Source organism: Pelodiscus sinensis, chromosome 5, assembly GCF_052426305.1.
Source record: "Pelodiscus sinensis isolate ZL-2025 chromosome 5, ASM5242630v1, whole genome shotgun sequence".
In the NCBI taxonomy this organism is placed as follows: domain Eukaryota; kingdom Metazoa; phylum Chordata; order Testudines; family Trionychidae; genus Pelodiscus; species Pelodiscus sinensis.
Genome location: NC_143056.1, coordinates 91,540,982 through 91,566,693, shown reverse-complemented (window position 1 = coordinate 91,566,693; position 25,712 = coordinate 91,540,982). Strand labels below are relative to the sequence as shown.

At 40.4% G+C, this 25,712-nt stretch overlaps 1 protein-coding gene across 4 annotated transcripts in view; it reads right to left on the bottom strand.

The window, feature by feature from the left end:
- The window catches only part of NELL1 (neural EGFL like 1), a 464,201-nt gene that overhangs the window by 421,438 nt on the left and 17,051 nt on the right, over positions 1 to 25,712 (bottom strand). For all 4 annotated transcript variants that reach the window (XM_075927741.2, XM_075927743.2, XM_075927742.2 and 1 more), the window contains exon 3: positions 7,111 to 7,261. In XM_075927741.2, the coding sequence (XP_075783856.1) occupies positions 7,111 to 7,261 (151 nt within the window). The remainder of the gene's footprint in view (positions 1 to 7,110; positions 7,262 to 25,712) is intronic.

The following is a 25,712-nucleotide window of genomic DNA, read 5'->3' as shown; positions in this document are numbered from 1 at the left end:
TCCTCATCGCACAGCCAGAGGATTATCTGGTTGCTAGATGGTGCTATCTTGTGTGAGATCCTTTTGGGAAGGCTGCATTATTTCTCAATTCCTGTTAGTGAGACAGTTTCACAGCTCGCACAGGTTGGACCCTCCTCAAACCTGCCCAGAATCAAACACAGGAGTTTGCCAGACCAGGGAAGGTCAACTCTGTCCCACTTCCCATCACTGGCATAGCTGCTAGTCGGTCACATGCTAGAGCACACCTTCCTGCTAGAGCTCCCCTCTGTTGGCCCACTCAGGACTCCTATGGCAGGGCTCCCAATTACTGCCCCCCTGCTGCCAGTCCGGCTGGGGTCTTGGCTCCTGGTCAGCTCCCAGCCACCAGCCCTCCACTGGGACTCTCTGGTCCAGGAACATTTGTGGTTCTTCTGAACTACAGATGTTGCCAGACCAGAGAGTCTGGATTTATAGAGGTTCAGCCTCTAGACTAGTTTCAATGAGTTGCATCTGCTTACCCCCCAGCAGAGAAACTGATCTTATTAATACACCAAAGCTCAAGCTTTCCTAGTATGACCACCTTGGGAATGTAGGTTGTTCATAACTCTGAACAAAGCATTATAGAAATTATTTCAAAAGTTTACAGTGGAACATTATGCAGATGGGGGGAAAAGCTGCTTTTAATCATCTTAATTTAAATGAAACAGTGCATCAGTTTCTTTGCCATGTACTGTGCTGTATTTGCATGTGTGTCTCTCTGTCTCACTCTCTCTGTTGCTGCCTGATTGGTACTTCCAGTTCAAAATAAGCCATCCAGCTGACCACTCAGATCGGAACACTGGTGTTCATGACTCTGAGGTTCTTCTACACTGTGAATTCCAACTGGGAAATTACTTACCCACACACTTAATTTTAAGCACTAGTGGTCTCATTAAAACATCTCAAAACGAAATCTCCCACTATCCCAACTGCATCACATTATCAACTCACATTCAATTTGTTATCAGTTATAACCAAGATCCTTTTCTGCTGTACCACTGCCTAATCAGTTATTCCCAGTTTTGTGTTTGTGCATTTGTTTTCTTTGCTAACTGTATTATATTGCACTTGTTGTTTCCTACAAAATAATGGAAACAGCAACGAAGATTTTATTATTATTATTATTATTATTATTTTCAGGTCTTTTAAGAGCTCCTGCTGCAGCCATATTGGTGTCTTATTATTCTTCCTATCTTCCCTTCACATTGGAATAGTTTGCAGCTGCACTTTAAATATTATCTTTTTTGAAAAACTGCCAGTTCTCTGAAACTCCTTTTCTTCCCTTCGATTTTCTGCTTTTTTTGAAGGTCCATTCTCCTTGTTGTGCTGCCCAATAGGTCCCCCACCAACCCTATATTTCTATTATTAAAGCCAATCAGAACAAAGGGATCTAAATATATAAGCACCCAAAAATTGTGGCAACAAACTTCGGCTGTGTCTAGACTACACCTCTCTGTCGACAGAGAGATGTAGATTAGGCACCTCGAAATTGCTAATGAAGCAGGGATTTAAATATCCCACGCTTCATTAGCATAAACATGGCCACTGCTTTTTTCGACATGGAGCTTTTTCGAAAAACGGCAGTCTAGACGAGGATCTGTTGAAAAATAAACACTTTTTCGACAGATCCTGTATTCCTCAAAAAATGAGGTTTACAGGATCTGTCGAAAAAGGGTTTATTTTTTGACGGATCTCCGTCTAGTATGCCATATTTTTCCAAAAAAACTCCGTGTTGAAAAAAAGTGGCAGCCATGTTTATGCTAATAAAGCATAGGATATTTAAATCCCTGCTTCATTATCAATTTCGACGTGCCTAATCTCCGTCTCTCGGTCAATAAAAAAGGCGTAGTCCAGACATACCCTTCAAGGTCTTCTTTTTATAATTTTGGGTGCAGCTTGCCCTAGGTCACTCAGAAAATAAATGTCAGGGATGCCTTTTGCCTGGTGAAAGGGATGCCTTGCCAGGTCAGTGAAGAATCTCAAGAATCTCAGCCATTTGTAGGGCCTCAGGTGTGGCAGAATCCTACTTATGTAGGGAACTGACAGCACAAAAACAGATGTGATTTAATTTTGCCAAGAGTTTCAGGCCATGCAAGTCAACTACAAGTTTGGATTGAGTAGGCTTAAAATCCTTACTAGATCACTGAAAGCCAGAGGATATATGGAACTTCAGAAACAGGATAGGCCTCACAGGCCGTATAAATTACGTTTTGGAGGTTTTGAGAGAAAATACTACGACTAGCTAAACACACAAGGCTTAGCAGAACTACTGGGGCTAACATAGTTTTGCAGCAAAGAAGAATGGCCATTTACAGATAGAGCAGGGGTGGGAAAGAGAGCTTCCACAGGCTGGATCTGGCCCACCAATCTGGTTGATCTGGCCTACAGCCACCCTGCCATGCCCCTGCCCACAGACCAATCGAGACCTGGGGATGGGGGCATACACAAAAATCTCCTTCCACTGCCAGTGGTGCGAGGCACCTAAAGGGAACCTCCAGTTGTTCAGAACAGCTGGTGGTTCTCGCTAGGTGCCAGGGGGTGGAGAGGAAAGACTTCATGTGCTTCCCCACCTCCAGGCCAATCAGGGTTTATGGGCGAAGGAGTACGGTAAGTATCCTGGCCCTGCCCCTTCCACCTGAGGCCCTGCCCCTTCTGGGGCAGCCTGGGGACGCTTCAAAAATGTGCGACATGGCCCCTGTTCTAACATTATTGCTCACCCTTAGCTAGAGATAGGTGGAGATTGTTTTTCCATGTCATATTCCAATTTTAATTCGCCCAGATCTTGGAAATAAGATTGAAACCAAGCAGATTTACCATTGTGTCCAGATAGTAAAGTATATACTAGCAGACTGTTTAATTAGACTTAATCTGTGTTATTTAAGATTTCCATTTTCTGAGTTCCATATTAACACATCTGGATCATGAAAAATAAACATTAAAATCTGCATTTCCATTATGATAATTCAAGAAGATGAATTCATTTGTTACTATTTTATTGTGTCTTCTACATTACAAACCACACCAATCAACAATAGACTAACGCTATCAACTAAATGTTATAAAGTATCAATTTAAAACAATTTAACAGTTTATTTGAATGGATGCTTCTAGGTACGTTGTATTAATCTTCCTTCAATAACCTTTATACTAGTAATTTCATTTTCGCTTAATTTATGTTTGCTATTATTTATTCACAATGACTGTCTATCTTGGAATCTGAGTGCCATTATATTAACATGAACTAAATTCCTGATCATATATACTGGGAAAATGTGGCACAAATAAAAGAAAACCTAGTAAATTTCCATATATCATCGATGTCAATCATCCCAGTTGTGAGGTGAGAAACAATAGCCTTTAGACTGATCACTAATGTAAATCGACTGACTGGAGGTATACATACCACTGTCCTCTACAGGGTGGAATCAGACCTATTCTGTTTATCACTGTACAATAGCTATTCATCATCTAGTATTTGGAGTTCTGAAAAGAAAATATAAAATCTTCTACGGACAGCTAATGGACCCTCTCCATTAACTCAGGTGTTAGGGATGTAAAGATCAGATTTCTGTGGCAAAGAGGTGATTTAATTCAAAAGTTAAAACTTACCACACAATGATGGCAGTTATTCCCTATTTTATATATGGGGAAATCTCAGATAAAATTGAGTCGCTCTTTCATAGCTCAAGTATTAGCTAATTGCATACAGTGATTGGCTATGTATGTATGTTACCACAGGAATTACAGACACCTGCCTCATACTCAAATTTCATGTGGTAGTTTTGTATTTAGGCTACTGAACATTTAGCCAACTCATTTTATGTAGCTCTTCAGCTTCATGAAGGCAATACTGGTTCGGTAAGCTCTCCATACTCTCAATTTCTGAATCTGTCTTTATTAAAGCTCCTATCTCTGTGGTCTGTAAGCAATGAACAAGGTTTCAAAGTACAATGAGGTGGCCAAGAGAGGACCACCTCAGTTCTCCAACCACTTCTGATGAGAAAAATTAACATCAGGAGGAACCCAGCCCAGCTGCTTCCTTGGCCATCCCCAAGATAATGCTCTCCTTGAAATGAGCATTTTCTTAAAAATGGGGAGCAACTAAGAACTCTACTGATAATCAAAATAAAATCACAACACTAAAGACAGAGAGACTGGTAAAAGCAGCACTTAAAACAGTCTTTTGTCCACTTCAATAGCCTTACCTTTAATCAGTTCACAAGTAAAGCTAAGGACTGTAATGAACTGAATAAACACTATGCCTCAAATCTTTATTTTATTTTCCCTTCATTAGGCTTCAAGTATTTTTTCCATCTGTTGAAGAAACTGCTACAGTGGCCATAGAGCCACAGATTGGAAAGCACTGTCCCTATTAATGTCTTAGGGAACCTGTCCTAAGTGACAATCAAATACAGGCAGTCCCCGACTTACGCGGATCCAACTTATGTCGGATCCGCACTTACGAACGGGGATTTTCTCGCCCCGGAGCTCACGGGCGGCGGCTCGCCACCCGTGTCCTCCGGGGCGAGAAAAGCTTCTCCCAGTTTCCCTGTGGTCTGCTGGGGGGGGTCCAGCAAAGCCGCTGGACCCCCCCAGCAGACCAGGGACACCCAGACCAGGCTTTTCTTGCCTACCCCTGGGGTAGAGCAGCTGGGGGCTGCCGGGTTGGTCCCGCAGCGCCGCTCCGGACCAACCCGGCAGCACCCCAGCTGCTCTGCCCCAGGTGTCCTGATTCAGCCGCTGCTGGTCAGTTTCAGCAGCGGCTGAATCAGGACGCCTGGGGCAGAGAAGCTGGGGTGCTGCTGGGTTGCTCCAGTAGCGCCGAGGAGCCGCGCTACTGGAGCAACCCAGCAGCACCCCAGCTGCTCTGCCCCAGGCGTCCCCAAGTCAGCTGCTGCTGAAACTGACCAGAGGCTGACTACAGGAAGCCCGAGGCAGAGTTGCTCTGCCTCAGGCTTCCTGGAATCAGCCGCTGATCAGTTTCAGCAGCAGCTGACTTGGGGACGCCTGGGTTTCTTAAGTTGAATCTGTATGTAAGTCAGAATTGGCATCCAGATTCAGCCGCGGTTGAAACTGATCAGTTTCAGCAGCGGCTGACACCAGTTCCGACTTACATACAGATTCAACTTAAGAACAAACCTACAGTCCCTATCTTGTACATAACCTGGGGACTGTCTGTAGCCTAGCAGCGATGTGAAATGAACAAGAGAAATATGCACAGTGACTCATCTGACATTCCTAATCCTTATAAACTGTAACTATTATGGAACAATCACTATTGGTGAGGGATGTATCTGGACCAAGTCCTACACTTAGATTTGCACTGATTTACACAAGCTCTTTTACCAGGTGAGCACTGTCTTCAAATACTCAGGCTAACGCCAATCTCCAGAACCTGTGTCACAGCAACTACCTAGTTCTGACCAATGTATACCAAAAAGGTACAACTACAGTATCATTTAATATTGAGAGTCAGGGAATTCAGCATCTGTGTCAGGATACGATAATGCACAAGAGTAACTTTACATAGAGTCTGTAATGTGAAGACCTTTTCAAACATTCAATAAAGAAGCTTCACATGACCCAAATAAGGCATGCATGTGTTATCCCCATGTAAGAAGGAGTGAAGTGAAGTAGGTAGGTATAACAAGATTCAGTGGCTGGCAGCTAAAGATAGACATAAATTCAGACAGGGAATATCATGCAAAAAAATAGTCAACTATTGGAACAATTTACCAAAGGTTGCGGTGGGGTTCTCCATTGCTGGTAATTCTAAATGCAAGAATGAATGTCTCTCTCAAAAGTTATGCTCTGCAGTCCTGAGGAAAATCTGCAATTTTACTCTGGTCCCAAATGCAACAAGTATAGTATTGCCCCAGGACTAATTCTGGTTCAAAAAAGAATGAATTCAGGAGGTCCTATGGCCTTTGTTATATGAGAGGACAGATTCTGTGAACCCATACCTTTCAGCCTTTAAAACACACACACACACACACACACACACACACACACACACACACACACAGAAAAAGCAGCACACTCCAGCCTACAAAGAGTCTATAGTGGCAACACAACCCAGATGTCTTGATTTCCAGTCCCTTGATCTGACCACCTGACATTATCTCCTCTACAAAAAAAAAAAAAAAAAAATATCAAACCACCAATTGCATAACCATGTCACTGGTCCTGTTATTTGTTAGTTCGATGTCCCTTTTGGAGAAACTTGAATATCTGCCATTATGGATAGGACAGCTATCCAAATAGATGCATCTTTTGCATTCACAGTAAAAAATGACAAATCTTTTTAAATGTATACTACATTCATGTCTCAGGAAGAGAGCATAAAATGCATCATAATCTGGAAGGCATCCAAAGCATAGATTTCAATAACGATCTAATTGCTAAATGGCAAAAGAGCAGAAGCTATATCAAATTATACAAAATATAGGAAAGCAGGAATCATTAGACTCTGAAATGTATATAGATTTAAGGTCCATGAAGAAGTGAAACATGATGAACAGAGATGACATTACGGGGCCTTTAACGTCTATAATGTATTTACATATGTAACTTGAAGGCTCGAAAGGCAACGTCTACACAGTGGAGCTATTTTGGGAAACCTATGGCATTACAAAATAGCCATTCCGCGTCTTAAGAGCAAGCCCTTTATATAAAAATGTAACAGGCTCACTATTCCAATGTCCCTATAAACCTCATTGCACAAGGGATAAGGGACATTTTGGAATAGCGCTTTATTTCAAAATAAACTACTTTGAAATAACATTGAAATAAGCTATGCAATTTGTGTAGCACAAATAGCGTAGCTTATTTTGAAGTAACAGTGCTGTGTAGATGCACCCAAAGTAAGAAAGTTCAAAAGTAATATGAGGTCTTTCACCGAATAAAGTATTGTGCCTCCTTTTGTTTTAAACAAAAAGAAATGTTTACTGAAATCTAAGAAACAATCTAAGGATGTTGACTGTTGTTTCAGATGTTTCATCTACTGCTTTAGCTTGATGACCATTAAGTGCAGAGACACATTTGCTACAGAAGAGAAGAAAAGCTTTCTGCAAAGAAGAAATTTCTTCTTACCTGTGCTCCAACTCTCGGATGGACAGTATAACTCCAGAAGTTGACATCCTCTGTTGCAGGGTGGCCAGAAAAGTGAACTCACTTTTATTCCGAAAGAGCTGAATTAACTTCTCGCTCACATGGGGTGCAGCATGGATTTCTCTTTCTGCATCTAAGTTTCATTGACAAGAAGAGAAGGGGAGAGAGAAAAAACACAATGGCACAGTAAAAATGCTAAGTCTGAAAGATTCAGATTACACTTTTTATTTTCCTCTCCACATCAATATTTTTTCATTTTCAAGAGTAGTCTACCACATGCTGCAGCTGCATTCATTCAATGTGAAAACCCAAAATGCCATCTCTGTCAATGTGCCCACTTGTCACTTGGACAAGTTCACAATTGGCCAGCCGTTGATTTTTTCTGACAGAAATGTTGACAGAATACTAAGCAATTTGGGTCTGCTGTGAGAAGATTAAGTTGCTATAAATAAGGTGTGCTGTAGTCAGATAAATAGTCTCCCTGAGATTCCTCAGAATTTAGAGTTGTCTGCTTCTAGTGCCACATACCAAGCTCCAATTTCAATTTTACCACTGACTTGGTTACCATATCTCCACAGAATACACGAGGTACCCCGTCCTTGCTTTGTGTAGAGCAGAGATGTATTATTGCTAATAATGCTATGTAGATATGCCTTTGCCCAAAAATAAATACAAAACATGCTTGCAATACACTATCATTTCTGGGATTTCTCATTTAAAACAAGCAATGTGTGACAGCTCATACAATATTTATTAAATTACACTCTGATCAGGCAGGGCCAGAGATGTTTCAGTCTTGCTTATCTGCTGCTGCCCATCAGTTGTATGCCTCCCCAATCTCCTTATACCCAAAGTCACCTCTGTGCTAATGCACCCAGTGTTATCTCAGCATTTCTTACTGCTCACCAACACCCGAGATGATGAACAACAAAAGGGAGAGAAACACTAAAAATCTGTTAAAGGAATGAATCATGCATCACTTCATCCTCCTCTGCTATTTTGTTTTGTCATGTCTTTCATTCTGGCACTTTGTCGCATGTTTTCAGAGCCTGTCTCACTTTCTTTTCCTGAATGCCATTACCAATTAAAAAGCCAAGTGCCACTTCTTTAGAAAGGCTTTCTTTGAAGCCAAACATTTGGAACATCAGTTCTTCAGTTGGTATAAATCAGAGTAGTACTAAATAGTCTGGTCCAGTGTAAGAGGCCAAAAGTAATTAACTTTACAACACAGAATATAAAGAAACTCATGTACAGTTATAAAATTATGTTTATTGGCCCCAAGAAAAGAACTGAAGATGGACACAGAGAAAAAAAATCCAACACCTACATGCCCTTTCACTTTGAGGGAACTCCAATCCAGGGCAAGAATCCAATTTCTGTGCTCAAAGATTTTTAAACCTAACTAATGATTTTGGGTACTTCAATTTTTGCCTGAAAAATAGCTTAAAAGCAGACAGTTTCATAACATACTGTCTAGTCCCCCACATCTTTAAGGTATTTCAAGTGATGCAGCCAAAAAAAAATCAGTATTCAGTTTTAAAAATCAGATCCATTGACTCAAACTCACCTCCAAGATTCACTATACAAAATATCAGAGTTTTGTGGGATTTTCATTCGTCAAAGAGAAAATCTGACATTCAAGCCATTTTTGAAGTTCTTTCACATAATAATGAATCCACACTGAAAACCACTGTAGTTTGGTAGGAGGCATTTTCACTGGCAAATTTCAGTCTTTGCAGAATTCTAAATTTCTAGATCATAAAAATGACCCAGAACAAAATGTGGATATTTATCTCATGAATTTTTTTTGTTAATCCACGTGTCTTGAGAGTCAATAAACTGAGCCTACACTTTGGAGAAACACTTAGAAATGCTGTATTATATTCACGGGTCTTCTAATAGTCCATGAATTTGTCAAACTTATATTTTACATTCAGCTACTTATATTCAGCATTAAACTACTGTTTGGAATAGACCACATGAACATAAAATACTACAGTTTTCTAGAAAAGTGGTTCAAACCACTGGATCAATATTAATGTAATGGTGGAAAACCTGCGTCCTAGGAGCCGCATGCAGTCCATTAGGATCTAATGTGGCACATGAAACATTTTGTTCTCCATTGCCCATGCTGCAGGGTTTCCAGATTCTGCTCGCTTACATTGTGATGGACCGGGCCAGGTCTGAGCACAGCCAAGGGCATCCGCTCAGGGCAAATTGCTCAAATTCGGGGCTCCTTACAGCCTCCAGACTGGAGACCTTCCCAAATAGGCCACAAACCAGTCCCACCGAGCACTTCAGGTTGTTAAAGTATCATACATTACACGCATCGAATCTCCCAGTTCTCGATGCAGGCTTGCAGCAGAGATGTTATAACTGCTGGCTTAAAAGTCTTTCGTGTACATCCTGTGTCAGGATGGGTCCACAGTTCTTTCCGGCTCCTCGATCCCTGCACTCTTCCCTCTGAGATGAAGAGCTGAGCACCAAGATGGAGTCTGCCACATGACATATTTCTACCCCCTCCTGGATTCTTCCAAGCTGGAAGGAGTCACATGGCCAGTGATCAGGTGTGTCTTTGGCCTCCAGAGGTCCATTGTTCCCTGGAGCTTTGCTCATTAGCATGTCCATGGGCAAATATTCCTGGCCCATTGCTCTGCCTCAGTACATATTTATAACTTCACACACAGACATTATACATGTATATGAAGGGTATATACAGAAGCAGTAGAAAGTAAGCTTTTGTTTGACACCTCACACGGTCCACTTTGTACCAACTTTTGGAACCAACACATCTCCCCCCTTCCCCCCCCCCATGGGTGCAGCAGTGATATGGCTACTCTCCTCGAAATCCAGTAATGTGACATACATCCATGTTGATTTTTTTCCTGACGATATTACTAAAGTGACATGAATGTATTGCTAAGGCATGTGAAGTGAGGGGCAAGCTGATCACACACATTAGTCGGGAAAGCCATACGCTCCCTCCCCATCCAATCAAAGTACAGTTATGAGCAGTTATCAAAACTATCCCATCCCTGGAGAACGTCTTGGTCTCAACAATCTTGCATGCCCCACTCATGTAGTCCACTCATTAGCCTAGGTTGCCCATCACTGAAGTCAAATTTTGGACCACCATTACAGTATATTCTAGAAAAAGAAAAGTAACTTGTTAGAGCCCAATTCAGCAGATATTTAGCTACCAAGTGTATTATTACCATGAATAATCCTACTGACCAGTAGCTCTCATAGTTAAGTATTTGTAGGATAAAACCTTACATTAGCAATGAAACATTCTGACAGGGAAAAGATTATAGACACTCTTAAAACACAGCTGAAATACACAATACTGGAAAAAGTGAGCCTTTTCCAAAGACTGACTGGTAAATAGGACTTCCAACCCTGCAATCTGACTTGTATAGTGGACTCCTGTGCTTGTGTACAGCTCTCTTATTCAAAGAGAGCCCATACACGTGCAGGAATCCAACACTACATTGCTAAAAAACAACATGCATATCTTCAGTCCACATGGTCATCATGTACATCAATTGCTTTTGAGCAGTCTTCTTTGTTTTGCCTGATCTCTACACAGAATACCACTTAAATGAATTGTAAATATTGTATTCTCAGAGTTCTATTTGCTGTAAATGTTAACTCTTGGGGTGGGGGGGACAATAACTGTCTATAAGGAGAAAATAGTTTTTATATTGCCTATAAAAATGATTGTCTCCTTGTAATAACTTGCTATTTTTTCTGGTGTAATACAGAATATTGCTTTATCTAGTCATGTTCAATGAAATATTACTTCATACTTGAATGACAATGCAACCTCAGCAAAAAACAAAGAGATGAAGATATGACTCTCTCATGCTTTGCTATAGTATTTCGTTATGTTTTCTTCATTTGAAACGTTGGGTGCTTAGGGGTTTCTTTAAACAAGTCACAGGCAAATAAGCAACTCTGTATATCTATTTGAAAGTGCAAACTGATATCCTAAGCCTTTACCAAGGATCTGTGGAAGGAGATTTCTACCTGCAACAAAGAAAAGGAACAGAAAAGATTCTTTTGTTTAAAATAAGTATTTTTAAAAATATAGAATTCTGTCAGATACTAGAGTAGTATGCATTAGCTGTAATTATTAGGGCTGTCAAGCGATTAAAAACATTGTAATTAATTGCACTGTTAAATATTTTGCATGTTTTCTATCTTTTCAAATATTTTTATTTCAATTATGACACAGACAACAAAGTGTGCACTTTATATTTATTTTTATTAAAAATATTTGCACTATAAAAAATGCAGGTTGAATCTCTCTAGTCCAGCACTCTCTGGTCTGGGAACATCCATGGCCTGGCATGATTTTAGTTATTTGAATGTCCACTTATCATGGGTGTGGCCAAGTTTGCCATGGTCCATGTGTCCATGCTGTTGATGAGTCTGCTCGATAACGATGTAAAGCAGCATGGAGAAATGCATGTTCATTTTCATCATGAGTCAGATGCCACCAGTAGAAGTTTAGTGATAGAAATGTAGCCGTGTTAGTCTAGGGTAGTTGAAGCAAAATGCAGGACAATGTAGCACTTTAAAGACTAACAAGTTGGTTTATTAGATGATGAGCTTTCGTGGGCCAGACCCACTTCCTCAGATCAAATAGTGGAAGAAAATAGTCACAACCATATATACCAAAGGATACAATTAAAAAAAAAAATATTTTTTTTTCATTTTTTTTTTAATTGTATCCTTTGGTATATATGGTTGTGACTATTTTCTTCCACTATTTGATCTGAGGAAGTGGGTCTGGCCCACGAAAGCTCATCATCTAATAAACCATCTTATTAGTCTTTAAAGTGCTACATTGTCCTGCATTTTGCTTCAGTAGAAGTTTGATTTTCATTTTTGGTAGTCAGAGTTCTATACCTTCCACATTAGAATGTTGCTCAAATAAGACTTCTAAAAACATGTTCCACACCTTGTCACGGGGATTTTAGAAGGCATTTCAGATTCTTAAGTGTTGGGTCAAGTACTATAGCTATATTTAGAAATCTCACATGGCAGATTTGACAAAACACAAAGAAGATACCAGTGAAAGTGTTCTTAAAATGAACACCACTTGCTAGGTCATCATCTGAGACTATTATAACATGACATATATGGCAGAATGAGGGTACAACACAGAGCAGGAGATATACAATTCTGACCAAGGAGTTCAGTCATGAATTGAATTAAAGCATTATTTTTAATGAGCATTATCAGCATGGAAACATGCCCTCTGGGATGATAGATGAAACACAAAAGGCATATGAATGTTAAGCATATCTGGTACATTTTGCAATGCCAGCTATAAAAGTGCCATGGGAATGCTGTTCTCTCACTTTCAGGTGACATTGTAATTAAGAAGCAGGCAGCATTATCTCCTGAAAATGTAAGAAAACTTGTTTCTCTTAGTGATTGACTGAATAAGAAATATGACTGAGTGGACTTGTAAGCTCTAAAGTTGTATATGATTTTCTTTGAGTGCAGTTATGTAACAATCTAAGTTTGTAAGTTGCACTTTCATGATAAAGACATTGCCCTACACTATTTATGACAAACTGAAAAATGATATTTCTTTTATCATTTTTACTGTTCAAATATTTGTAATATAAAATGAGCACTGTATACTTAGTATTCTGTGTTGTAATTGAAATTTAGAAAAACATCCAATAATATTTAATTTCCATTGGTTGTTTAGTAGTGTGATTAAAACTGCGATTAATCAGGTTGAATTTTTTTAGTTAATCATGTGAGTTACCCACGATTGACAGCCCTATTAATTATCCATGTGTTAACTTAATGCATCTCCAAGTAAACTTCTACTTGTGGGGTTTAATATGGGTTCGTTCCAGTTTGCTCAAATTCTGGAGGAGTCCTTTGAGTTGATGGCTAATTCCATTGTTGTCAGGAGATTTCAAAAGACGCTGAGAACATACTAATTAGGACATTTGCCAGCACATAATGCTGAATGCAAACACTTAAGTTCTGTCTTAATACATACATAGTATAACTAGCTTAATGCCTCTACTGTTCTACTGGTGTAAAAGCTGAAATACTCATCTGTATATTTTATGAAATCCTTCAAAATTATTATGGATGCTAAACAAAGATAGATATTTAGGCCACCCTCACTTGCCTATTAAATCATTTAAAACCAAAAATGTGGCCTGAATAAAAACTACTATAAATCTAATAAAGGAAACTATCCACAGACACATTAACACAGAGCCCAAAATACAGAGCCAAACTCAACCTATACATAGACATCAATGGAAAAGCAATGCACAGGATATCACAATATGCAACTTACTTTGTTGTTCTCTCAACCTGCTGTGGAGTGTGAGTACAGGTCTTCTTCTGACAGACACAGTAGATAAGAGCCCTTATGCATAAGCATATAGCCTTAAAACACTAACTCCTCTGCCCACTGGGACTGATCATGCTGCTGGCACGGTGTAGTTCTGATAGACAGCCAAAAATATAGGTCCACATAAACAATGCTCCTTTTGTGCCATGGACCTTCAATGCGCGAAGAATCAAAATCTTAATGAGCATGAAGTACTCAGATACAATCTGTCTTGCTGTCTTTTTCCCTTCGTCAGTTTCTCCAATCACTGCATCTGCAACTAGGGCTTGATCCCATGAGCTGATGAGAGCCCACGCTCTTTTAAGTTAGATGGAATTTGGAGAGCTCAGCATCTCACAAGGATCAGGCCTTAAAAGATCTTAGCATCCAAATTTGGTCCTCAGCCCGTATATTTCTGATGAACTCATCACCATCTCAACTCTCCCCAATTCACTACAATATGCTTAGAGCTTTGCCACTTGCAGATCAGAGGATGTTAAAACAAGGAAGTAAATCAAAAGAAAGACAGGCTGGCTTCTGCAAAATGATCCCTAAATAGAAGTAGACAAAATTAGTAGGGAAAAGGACCAAAGCTGCCAACACAGTAGAACAAACTCTCTGATGGTGTAGTTTCAAAACATTAATGTCTGTACTCCTTTCAGATCTGGGGTCCCCAGAGTTAGTGGAACAATGGGTGGAAGTTTCTATCTTAATATGAGCAGAAGGGAATTTGCAAAGTGTGCTACCTAGAACTAAGATGGACAGGCCTCCTGACTCCCTAGGACACTCAGTGTTCCTCTCACTTGGGGAACCACCCAGGGAAAGATACAAATGCCACCCCACTGATTAGCAAAGGTCTCTCAGCCATTAGCATGTCTTTCTACTGGTGGTGCATATGCCTCAGTGAACACACAATTTATTCTGCACATGGATGGAAATAATTAGAGGGAACACTGGTTAGTATTCCCATACAGCTGTCAGCCAGTACACAGCGGCTCTACAGCATGGAACATGAGCAGAAAGCATCACATTGGTCTTTATTAGGGCACTCATCAGCTGGGGTACCCATCACTGCAGGTTTGCCAACATTGTGTACACCAGTACAGCAGGCACACACATCACAGTCTGCCAGCAATCTCTTAAAGCTAATTTCCAGCCTATCCTCAGGAGAGGACATAAACTCTTATAAAGCCACATTCAGTGAAGACGCCTGACTGGGGCATAATGTCAAAAATATGTCAAACCACATGCATGACCATCTTCTAAGCTAAGGGGGATGTCTGACTAGTGAGAGAAGTCTTCTCAAATGCTTTATTGGCATTTATTGTATTGCCAGCTCTTCTCAGATTCAATAAACAGTAGGGCATCATGTTTAACAGCACAGCTTTCTAATTTATTACTATTCATTATAAATCACTTTTTACATGTTGTTTCAAACACTGTCTCAAGAATAAGATTGCCTGCACTGAAATGCTGACTGATTTTAATATGCAAGCCTCCTACAGAGATGATGTCTCATTTTAATTATTGTTTCGGTTTAATGGGTTTTCATTAAATTAGAGGATGGAGCAATTACCAGGGTGAGTAGCTAATGTTTCAAAGGTAAGTTCCCATGGCTATACAACAAAGGCAGTTCAAAAAGCGAATGTGGAAAACTGTATATTTCTAAATAAACTTTCCTTCTTCATGATGCAAAATTACCCTGACAATTGATCTTACCAGATTTAAACATTCATGTGTTCCTGTCATTCTGATGTGCATACATTTGTAAACTAGTTCTCTCTTAATCTGAATCTAGTATTTGAAATAAAAAGCCATCTTCTTTTAAGGGAAACTATTTCAAATTTCTTAACCCTGAGAATCCAATACTGAGACACTAAGAAATCAGAGAGACCACTTATGAAACTATAGTCTCTCCCCAACCCATAATTTAGTTTGTTTAGTGGATTAATGTCTGACTTTTCACCTCTGGGAAATTGGCCTAATTTGAGCATCAGCTAGAATGACCAAAATCATATTAATTAAGTAGCTGTCAGGGAGTCTAAGAGAAATGCCTTTGGTTGCCTCAGCAATATTTCAAAACTGAACTACATAAATTTGGCACACTGGGACAAACTGAGTGGTATTTACTCATATGAGACTTGGAAATGAATACAAAGTAAGGAGGAAAGAATACCCACTTTTCAGCCCCTACCAATAAAAGGTCCCTGGTGGGACAGAGTTGAGACACACTAACAGAATGCTATGGAGAAGTCTGTATTGCAGGTGCTGGCACTTGTTTAGGTACATAGAGAGCTTCAAATCTCTAGAGCCCTCAGTTTCTTTATGCTCACATGGAATGAGGATTACAACAAGGCATTTCACCAGCAACAGAATACATGCATTCCATAAGCTACAGGAATAGCATGATATACCACTAAACGAACCATTTAGCCAGAAAAACAGAAGATGTTGAGAAATCAAGAAGGAATAATAGTGTTCAAGAGTAGACCTGCCACAAGTAATTAATGAATGTGTGTTTCACTAGTATTTTCCTCTCATAGGTCTGCTTTAGTGATGACCTGTAACTAAAGCATCTGACTCTGATTCAGAGATTTTTAGATGGCTACTGGGCTTGTCTTTTGAAGCAAAGCTGTGTTGTTTGTTTGCTTGTTTTCCCTAAAGACACTAGAACTGAAATCAAAACTATTTAGGACTGTTTGAGCTCTTAAATTAAATGCCTACTCTTTAGACAATAAAAATGCTTGAGAAGTCACAGTACCAGTAAAAGCACATCTTCTGCTCTTAAATCACATCAGCTAATCAAATTACATGCCTTGTTAGCTAATTAGTTCAGGACTCACTGATTATAAGGTCTTTCCCACTGCTTATCTGTATTGCCCACAAGGTACAGTTGTGTTATCACTGCAAAAGCTAAATGTTCAATTATTGTTTTTCCAACTTTTCACAAGAGGATTTAAAGAGCATTATGGAAAGCAGATAGTGCCCATGCAACCCAATCACAAAAACTGTCAGCAGAGTCAGCAGCAATGTATCCAACACCGGGAGAAACAGTGATTTCTAAGGTATATGATGGATTTACTATCCTTTTCATAGAAACACTGTCTGGTTGGGATTTAATTTAGAACGACAAACATCAGTGTCACACTAAACAATGAGACACTGAAAATTCTGCCTAATCTGACTTTAGGCCTGGCACCTTCCCTCCACTCCACCCCCAAAAGAACAATTTTGAGACAGAGTTGACTTTATGACCTCATAATTTTCTGGCTCGACCACATGTAGGTAAGGAATAAACATTATGTTTAAAATATCTGCTAATTTTAAGGGCATGTGCTGGCAGGTAGAAGCAAAAAAACAAACAAAAAAACAGAATAGTTTAAGCAACCAAAAAGCAACCCCATTAGGCTGAAATGCTCAATCTTACAGGAAAAGGCAATAAACATTGCCTTATACAATGGATGTTACTAACAGGATGACATCTCCTCACAAGTTAATGGCAATATTTAGTTGCTTCTAAAGTGCTTCATAGTTCCAGTTTTCAATGGAAATACTGCTTGCCTTACTCAGGTAAGTAGTCACACTGCCTGGCATTATCAAAGGAACCCAAGGCATCCAAATCCCACTGTTATTCCAACTGAGCTTCTTTATAAATCCCAGAAAGTGATTCAATGGGACCACAGAATTTAGTATGCTGCTAGCTCCCAAATCTTCCAATCAAGATATCAGCACTCTAACCCTGGCTCTGCCATGTACCTACTTGGAAGCTTGGGTATATTGTAATCTTTCTAGGATTCAGTTTCCCCATCTGTAAAGAGAAGATTGCAATCTTTAATGCTGATTCTCATGAATAACAGAAGTGGTCTATGAGGCAAATTGGTTCATGATTGTAAAGCACTTTGAGCTACTCAGATAGAAGGCACTGTATTAGTGTTAACTGCACATAAAATGTGTTTTCAAAAATATATATATATTATTTGAAAAGTACCAGCTCTTGACTTCCCACTCTACATTCAGAGTGCTGTTTGTCTCCTGACACAGCTGATTACCAAGGGGTTAAGCCAAAGCCATTGAAAATCAATAAGGTTGGGCTTAGACCCTTAAGAAGTTAACATTATTATTTATGTTTCTGTAAAGCTCAGGTTCCCTAGTCATGGACCAAGGCTGCATTTTGCTTTGTGTTTGTACAGTGCCTAGCACAGCAACAGTCCCTGTCCCAAGGAATTCATTCTATGGAATTACAATGGGGCTGAATTTGGCCTATGCTTGTAAGGAATCTATTTCACTGCACTGTATGGTTCACATTCATTACTGATTTATGCCCTTGTGCAATTCCATTCAAGTCAAGAAGATTACAGAAGGTGTCCATCAATACACAGTGTGATTCCCAAGTAGTAAAGTTCAGTCCTATAATTGGACCCATACAGACCCTTGCATTTGCACAAATCTGAACCTCGGTGAACTCATTAACTCTTCCAGCAGAAGAAGATCCCTGAACTCAGATGCTGGCAAACAAAAACATAACTTTTTTTTATAAATGTATTTATTTTAAAATGTTAAATCTACACAGGTGTTTTCTTAGGCCCTGATTCAGCAAAGCTCTTAACCACATAAGTAGCCCACTGAAATCAAAATGGAAGTTAAATATGTACTTATGTGCTTTAGTGATCAGGGCCTAAATGATCTGAAATTTTAAACAGTTTTAAAATTACTTTTAAAAAAAACACATTTTAGCTTATCTTAAAGAAAATCCGTAACATGTTTCTTTGCATATTTCTTGTAGATTATGTTTTTAACAAATTCTCCTGCTAGGATTTCTTTACATCAGAAAAATCACAACAGACTAGTTCTTAAGCAATTGAATTACTGAAAATGAAGCTTTGTTTCATTTATAAATTAATTTATAATAGCTTGCAATGTAATATTTGTTAAAGCCTTTTTCTGTTGATGTATAATTTCTGCTGCCAGCCTCTTTACAATTATTTTTTTTAATTTATTTCCCCTGTATCTTTGAGGAACACTGTTAAAAGAGACATCCTGAAAGAATACAGAAGTGTGTGTATTATGAGTGTGGGTATATTCTCACATATTTATATATTCTTTCAGGATATATCTTTGTACTACATTCTGCAAAGAAACAAAAAGAATCAAACAGAGCCAACACACTTAGTCATTCCATGTAAGTTATCTGAATTATTTGAAAGATTTAAGAATTTTCAAAAATGTCACAATAACAACTGTTTTATCTTTTTACACCATAATTATGATTTGGAGCATTGCTTTTCTTACTTCATCCAAGCACACCACAACTCATGAATAAAATATGACAAGTTTGATAGCATCCATTGCTGTGGGTTCATCCATAACAGCAAACGTGCTCAGGGTACTAAGAGCTCCCTTTTGCTCTGTGAGCCTTTGTTTTTGAATATTGGCTTTTATTTAAATAGAATTGCCACATGTGTCCCCCTTTTTGCATTTCTTGCCTTTAGCAGTAACACCAACACTAATGTTTATTTTCTTTTTCTTTCTTTTTTTTTTTTAAAGGGCACTTCAAAACAATTAGGACGATATAAAACTAGAAAGACAAAATATCCCATCTGAAAGCAAGTATTTACAGCACATCAAAAACATTAAATACACTGCCATTAAATACACTGACCAAAGAAAAAAAGAGTAATACAGAGAATCATAACTTCTAAATATGGCAATAGAAAACAAATATTAATTTTATACTGGCTTCATAATTAACTACACAAAGGTAATAGTTAGCTACTTCTTCCTTGTCTCTGCCCCACTTCTTCTTGCGAAGATCACAGTAACTTACACCTTCCTGAAGTCCTACCTCCGGAGCTAGCTGTATACTCTGTTGGAAAGCACCATTCCAGATAAAGTACAGTACATCAAGTTTGCAAATCATAAGCATTTATCAAATGAGTTCTAGAAGTGTCACATTTTAACGTTATGCTGCTTCGTTTTCCAAGCCAGCATAATGAGCACCTGTATAGCTCTCCACAGAGCAAGAAGAATTGTGACACCAAAAATTATCTTTCTGCTAATCTTAGCTTGCTTGTTTTTATTTCCTCCCCTGACCCCCCAAGAACTATGATTTTGGAATACACATTATTACATTTGAATTATCTAACAAAGGGGTGAAGCATTTCGGTGTTTAAATTGTTTGACAGTTGAGATCCAATCCTGCATTCTTTGCACATTGAAAGCTCCCTTTGGTTTCACTCAGAGGATGGATACTCATGATATGAGAAGCACAAGAACTAAGCTTAATAAAAGCAACAGTAGGAACACCAAAACTTGTCTACACTAGGACTAAAGACCTGCTCCCTTGGAGCAATAGGAAAACTCAAAGCTTCAAAGAGCAGTTTCCTGTAAATGCAAGGAGGAATGGACTTGACACACTAGTATGTCTGACTAAGTACTATGATCCTATGTTATCTTTTTCTTTTTATAGATCAAAGTACCAATGGGATATTTAAGTGTATCTATGAAAGAAATGTAGGGGAAAAGTAACGGTACCTTTTGAAAAGCCAAAAAGTAAATGCTCAGCTATAGCTTTGGTTGCTTCAATGTACAGTGATGTGGAACTCCCTCAGATACTTCTGGGAATTATGGAATTCACTCTAGTATTTTAGCATTCGCACAGCCTAAACTCTTACTGACTTGATAATTAATGAATAATCTATATTCTAGTGGATAGCAGATGCCAAATAATTCTTTTTTGGGGGGAGGGGGATAAATTCTGAGACACTACATTTATTTGTGTCACATTGCCTTGCCTTCGCAACCTGTTACATAATGTCATGTGTCAGTTTATGGCATGATGCTACACGATAATCTAATATTACTTAGGTGTAAAAAATGAAAGAAAAAAACTCTCTCCCCTTCCTCACATAGCAAACAATATATTGGATTTGGGTGGCAAGATTAATCTGCATTTTTGGCAGATAAGAACCATACTGAGTCCTCAAAAGTAACCTCTAATTTTTATTTCCTGGGGGTATTTCAAGGTAGCCGGTCTCCTCTCTCCCGCCCGCTCTCCCCCCCCCCCCACACACACACAGGAAGTCAGCCATTTCTAGCTACCATATTATGCTTTGATCAAGCTTAATCTGGTAAAGATGCATAACGGTTTTTAACTATTTTATCCATATAATTATATTAAAGAAATTCTGTCAATTTAGCCTTTTGTCTACAGTATCGCTTTTCTTTTAGAAGTGATTAAACAAAATGGGATAGGAGTAGAACTGCTTCCAACAACTTGATTTAAATAAATTTCTATTAAAATGGGTTTTTGAGTGTTCACAGTCCCCTATAACATTTTGAGCCCAAATACAACTGTTGTGGGTGCTAATGCACAAGAACAAAAGCTAAATCAATCATTTCATTGTCTAGGCTGAGAGTCTCAGGCTGCATCTACTCTATAGGATTAGTGAAGTGGGAAGTGAGTCAATGGCAGTCAATTTAGTAGGTCTAGGGAAGACCTGACAAATCAACCACAGATTGCTCTCCAGTCAACCCTGATGAGAAGAGTAAGGTGAGTCGATGGAAAATACTCTCCCATTGTCCCTGTGCAATGTAGACACCACAGTAACTTGACCTAAGTTACATCAACTCCAGCTACATTATTCATGCATCTGGAGTTGCATACCTTAGGTTGATTTACTTTAGGTGGTAGCAGACACATATTCTGAATCTTCAAGCCTCTCGCATAACAAAACTTTTGTCTTTCAAAAAAGTGTTTAAAAAAACCTGAAAGACAAATTTTGCCATGACAAGTGCCAGTGTGAACACCACGGTGTCAGCAGGAGCACTGTCCTACAGACAAAGCAAATCCCACTCATCAGAGATGGAAGATGTTTTGCTGGCAAAAGAGCTGACAAACAGCAGCCATGCTGCCCATCTTTTAGTCATATAGCCATGCCGCTACAAGCTGTATTGTAGACAAAGCCTTAATAGTACTAAGGGTTCACCTATAGATGAAAATTAACCTGGAATAAAACTGTAAATTTAAAACTGATTAACTACAGGTTGAACCTCTCTTAACTGGGACTCCTTGGTCCAGCAACATCCCTGGTCTGGCAGGATCACAGATGTCCCAGGACCAGAGAGTCCAGGTGAAGGGCTGGTGGCTGGGAGCCCTGTAGCGGAGCTAGAGCCCAGTAGCGAGGCCACCCTGTGGCAGCGAAGCTGGGAGCCAAGCAGTAGGGCTGTCACCTGGTGCCAACACTGGGGGTGGGGGGATGGAGGAGGGAAGACAGGAGGCAGTGGGGCTGGAGCCAAACAGTAAAACTGCTCCAGCAGGACCACCCAGCAGCACAACCAGAAGCCCGGCAGCCTTGCTACCACCAAGAGACTCAGCTGCTCAGCGGGACTGGGAGGCAGCGCAGTTGCCCTGCGGGGCTGGGAGCCTGACCGCGGGTCAGCCTGGAGGTGGGGCTAGTAACCTGGAAGTGGTTCTGCCCAGAGGCACAGCAAAAATCCCGGCAGCCCCACAGCAGCCTGGCAGAGCTGCCTGGTGAGGGCAGGAGGCAGCAGTACTGCCCAGAGAGTCTGAAGCTCAAGCAGGGCTTGTCGCCCAGCAGTGCAACTGAACCGCAGCAGGGAGGCTGCCCCACGGGGAGGGAGCCCAGCAGTGGGGCCAGGAGCCCTGTGTGCGGAGGGGCCAGCGGCAGGGGAAAGCTGGCTAGGAGTGAGGCCATGGATAGGGGGACTGGTGACAAGGGTGAGCCCAGAAATGACTCTCTGGTCCGACAAAATCCTTCATCTGGGATTAGCCAGGTCCTGAGGGTGCCAGACCAAGGAGGTCCCACCTGTATTCTAGATTAACTCCATTTGTACATGCTCCTAAAGTTCTCTTATTCTGAAAGAAGAGCCCCCAAATATGGGAGTTAATCAGGAATTGCTACTCTGGAACAATTTCCCATGTAGACAACCCATTACTTACTCAGCAGTAAGGATCCAGCTCTGTTTTTTTCTTACAGAAGTGTAAATCAAGGTATGTCAATAGAGATACACAGGTGTAAAACTAAGAAACAGGCAGATTAGAACTATTTGGCCAAGTAAGTGTTATTCACCGGGCAATATTCACCCTCAGTGCAGAGGACAAGCCCAAGGCTGATGTTTCCTTAAAATCCCAGTTCAATCCATTTAAGCATCCGTCACTCTTCAGTAGCATATATGCCTGCCACTCTGTATGGGGATGAGCTTCAGCAAGTGAAGAGCAAAAGTATAAATAGAGAGAAGAAGATTAGGTTTTTAATATTTTCAGTTGAATAGTATTTAGTGGATAATGTTATGATCTGGCCCATAACAATCATGATATCTAAACTTCAATTAAGTAGTATCTTATTCGGTGAGTTACCCTATTAACTCCAATGTGACTATTCATGAAGTAAGGAAAATGGAATTTGGTCCTGTGCGAGTAATAGCTTGACAGCATCCCTTTAAGACAAAGGTATAAACACATTCTGTTTTGATTCTGATTGAGCTCCAAGGAACATTACTATTACTTTTATCAAAATTGAACAATTTTCCCTTAAAGATATGGGTGTTCAGGCGATCTATGATATATTAGGGTTTGGAACCTTGCAACTCCCATTAGCAATATTAGGAGTTACCCTCATGTGTCCTACTCATCTCGTTTTTTCACTCTGCTTCTCTTTATTAAAAGTCTGTCAACAGATTGACAGAAAAGTTCATGGTGTTTGGGCATATTAGAGGAGTGAGAGCTACAGAAGGTCTCCTCCTCCCCATGTATACCACAGTATCAAAGCAGACAGACAAGCAGCACAATTATCGTCCCACAGGAAAGCAAAAGTAACTGCCAAGGGCAGTGGCAATGTATGATCAGAGTTCTCTCCTACTCAATACAGACACGCTGGGAAACCCAAAATAATTCAGGTAACAGAAGCAGACAGCACAGAAATATTTTCACTTCTCCTGCACATGTCCCTAGGTAGGAACCAATCATTTTCAGTTAGTGTTGCTACAATTACTGGATTGAGTTTTTATTTGGAAACGGAAATTTTGTAACTATTGACAAGCTCCCTTTCCACTCATTCGCCACGTGAATGTCTACAAGAGGTATAGATCTTCACTTTCAACCAGTCAGATCTGGGGAAGGGGGGTATTTTGCTGGCATTAAAAAATATATGTTTTAAACACCAAAATCGGCTTCGTTGCTCTCTCAAAATGTCACTAAAAGCCAGAAATTGCCTTTTTTTAAAAAGCTTAGAAAACTAACTTACCTCTCTTTCAAAGTATCACATAGCTCTACCAAGGGCCATAAAAATTATAACCAGATAAATCTCTAGTCCCAAAACACAACCAGCATGCTGGGAACTTCTTCCACAGCCTCAGTAGTCTCCATTCTGCTTGAGCCTCTAGACAATCTTAATCCCCACTGTCCCACCAATCCTGCAGACTGACAGCAAATACAAAGCGGTGCATAGGGAACTCTGGCTTGGAGCCCAGCTCTACACCAGTACAAATCACCTCAATAGGCTCCCCAAATATTGCAAACCCGTCGGTGGATTTGCACTGGTCAGTGAGAATGCATCAGGTTGATTCTGCATTGCTACAATTTAGAAGTGAGGCAACAGAGAGGTGTGGATATTGTTCTCATTGACTTATCGAGAGATTAAGGGGCTCTTTCTCAAACTACTGATAGGTTGCCAGGTGTCCAGTTTTTGACTGGTGGCTCCAGTCAGCACTGCCAATCGAACTGCTAGGAGTCCAGTCGGTGGCACAGTAGGGCTAAGGCAGGCTCCCTGCCGGCTCCGGCTCTCCATGGCTCCAAAAAGTAGTGACATGTCCCCGCTCCAAAAACTACGCTAAGGGCAGCCAGAAGCCTCTGCCTGCTGTCTCCACCCCAAGTGCCTGTTTTGCATCTCCCACTGGCTGGAAGCACAGTCAAATGGGAGCTGTGGGGGAAGCACCTACAGTCACCAGGCTGCACCTCCACATTGGAGCCAGAGGTATGCTACTGCTTCTGGGAGTTGCTTGAGGTAAGCACTTCCCAGAGCTTGCTCCCGAGTCCAATCCCCAAAGCCCTGTCCTAGTCCTGATCCCTCTCCTGCCCTTCAAACTCTCCAGTCCCTGCCTGGAACACCTGCCTTTATCTCAAGCTCCACACCCCCAGGCCAACTTCAGAGCCTGCACCCATAGCCAGAGCTCTCATACACACACACACACACTGCACCCCTGCCTCTGACCGAGACTGGCGCCCCGCCCCACTCTGAAAACCTAATTTATGGCAACACCCTGGAATGCACTCTCCTAGCCCAGAACTTATACCCCCTCCCACACTCCAATCCCCTGCCTCAGCCTGGAGCCACATCCCATACTCCAAACCCCTCAGCTCCACCCACCCTCCTAGTTCCCCCTCCCAGACCCCAAACACTTCATTTCTAGCCCCACCTTAGAGCCCACAATTCCAAGCTCAAGCCCTCACACTCTCCCATACTCCAACCCCACGAACCAGCCCAGAAAAAATGGGCGAGTGAGGGCTGGGAAATGAAAGACAAAGGGAGGGGGGATGGACTAAGCGGGGGTATGGGGCACGATTGTTCGGATTTCTGAGAGTAGAAAATTGGCAACTAACTACAGAGAGAGACTTTCGTTTTCCTGCTCTTATGAGAGTGGCTAGGCCAATCTCTCACGAAGCTTGACACAATTCAAATGCTGATCATTCCCAAGAGAGTTCATTGGCTGTCAGGCCATGGGAAATATGCAGGGCTGTCTGGTTATTCAGCATGGCATCATTTCTGGATACTGAAAAGGTTAACAGTAGTTTATCTCCAGAGCCTTGGAGTGCTATTCAGTAATTACCTCTCAAGCAATCTTTAATTGTGCCATATGTAGATGATTTATCTCACTTATCCCCTCTTTTTAAGCTGTATCCAGATCAGTTCTCTCTCCTGAAGAGTTTTGCAGTGAGAAAAAAAATTGTTTTGTGACTTCACTGACAGAGACACCTTGCCAGATATACACATATATGTGTGCCTATAAAATATACACATACACTGCCGAAAAAAATAAAGCTTGTTAAATTAAGCTCTTTGGAAATATCAGAATTAAAGTTTTAATATTGCAGCTCGCAATGTTTAGCTGTTCTCCGTGACAGTGAAATGTAACAAACCAGTATACTAACAGTATTATGGTCTGGAAGTAGCTCCATTAAATGAAACAGACA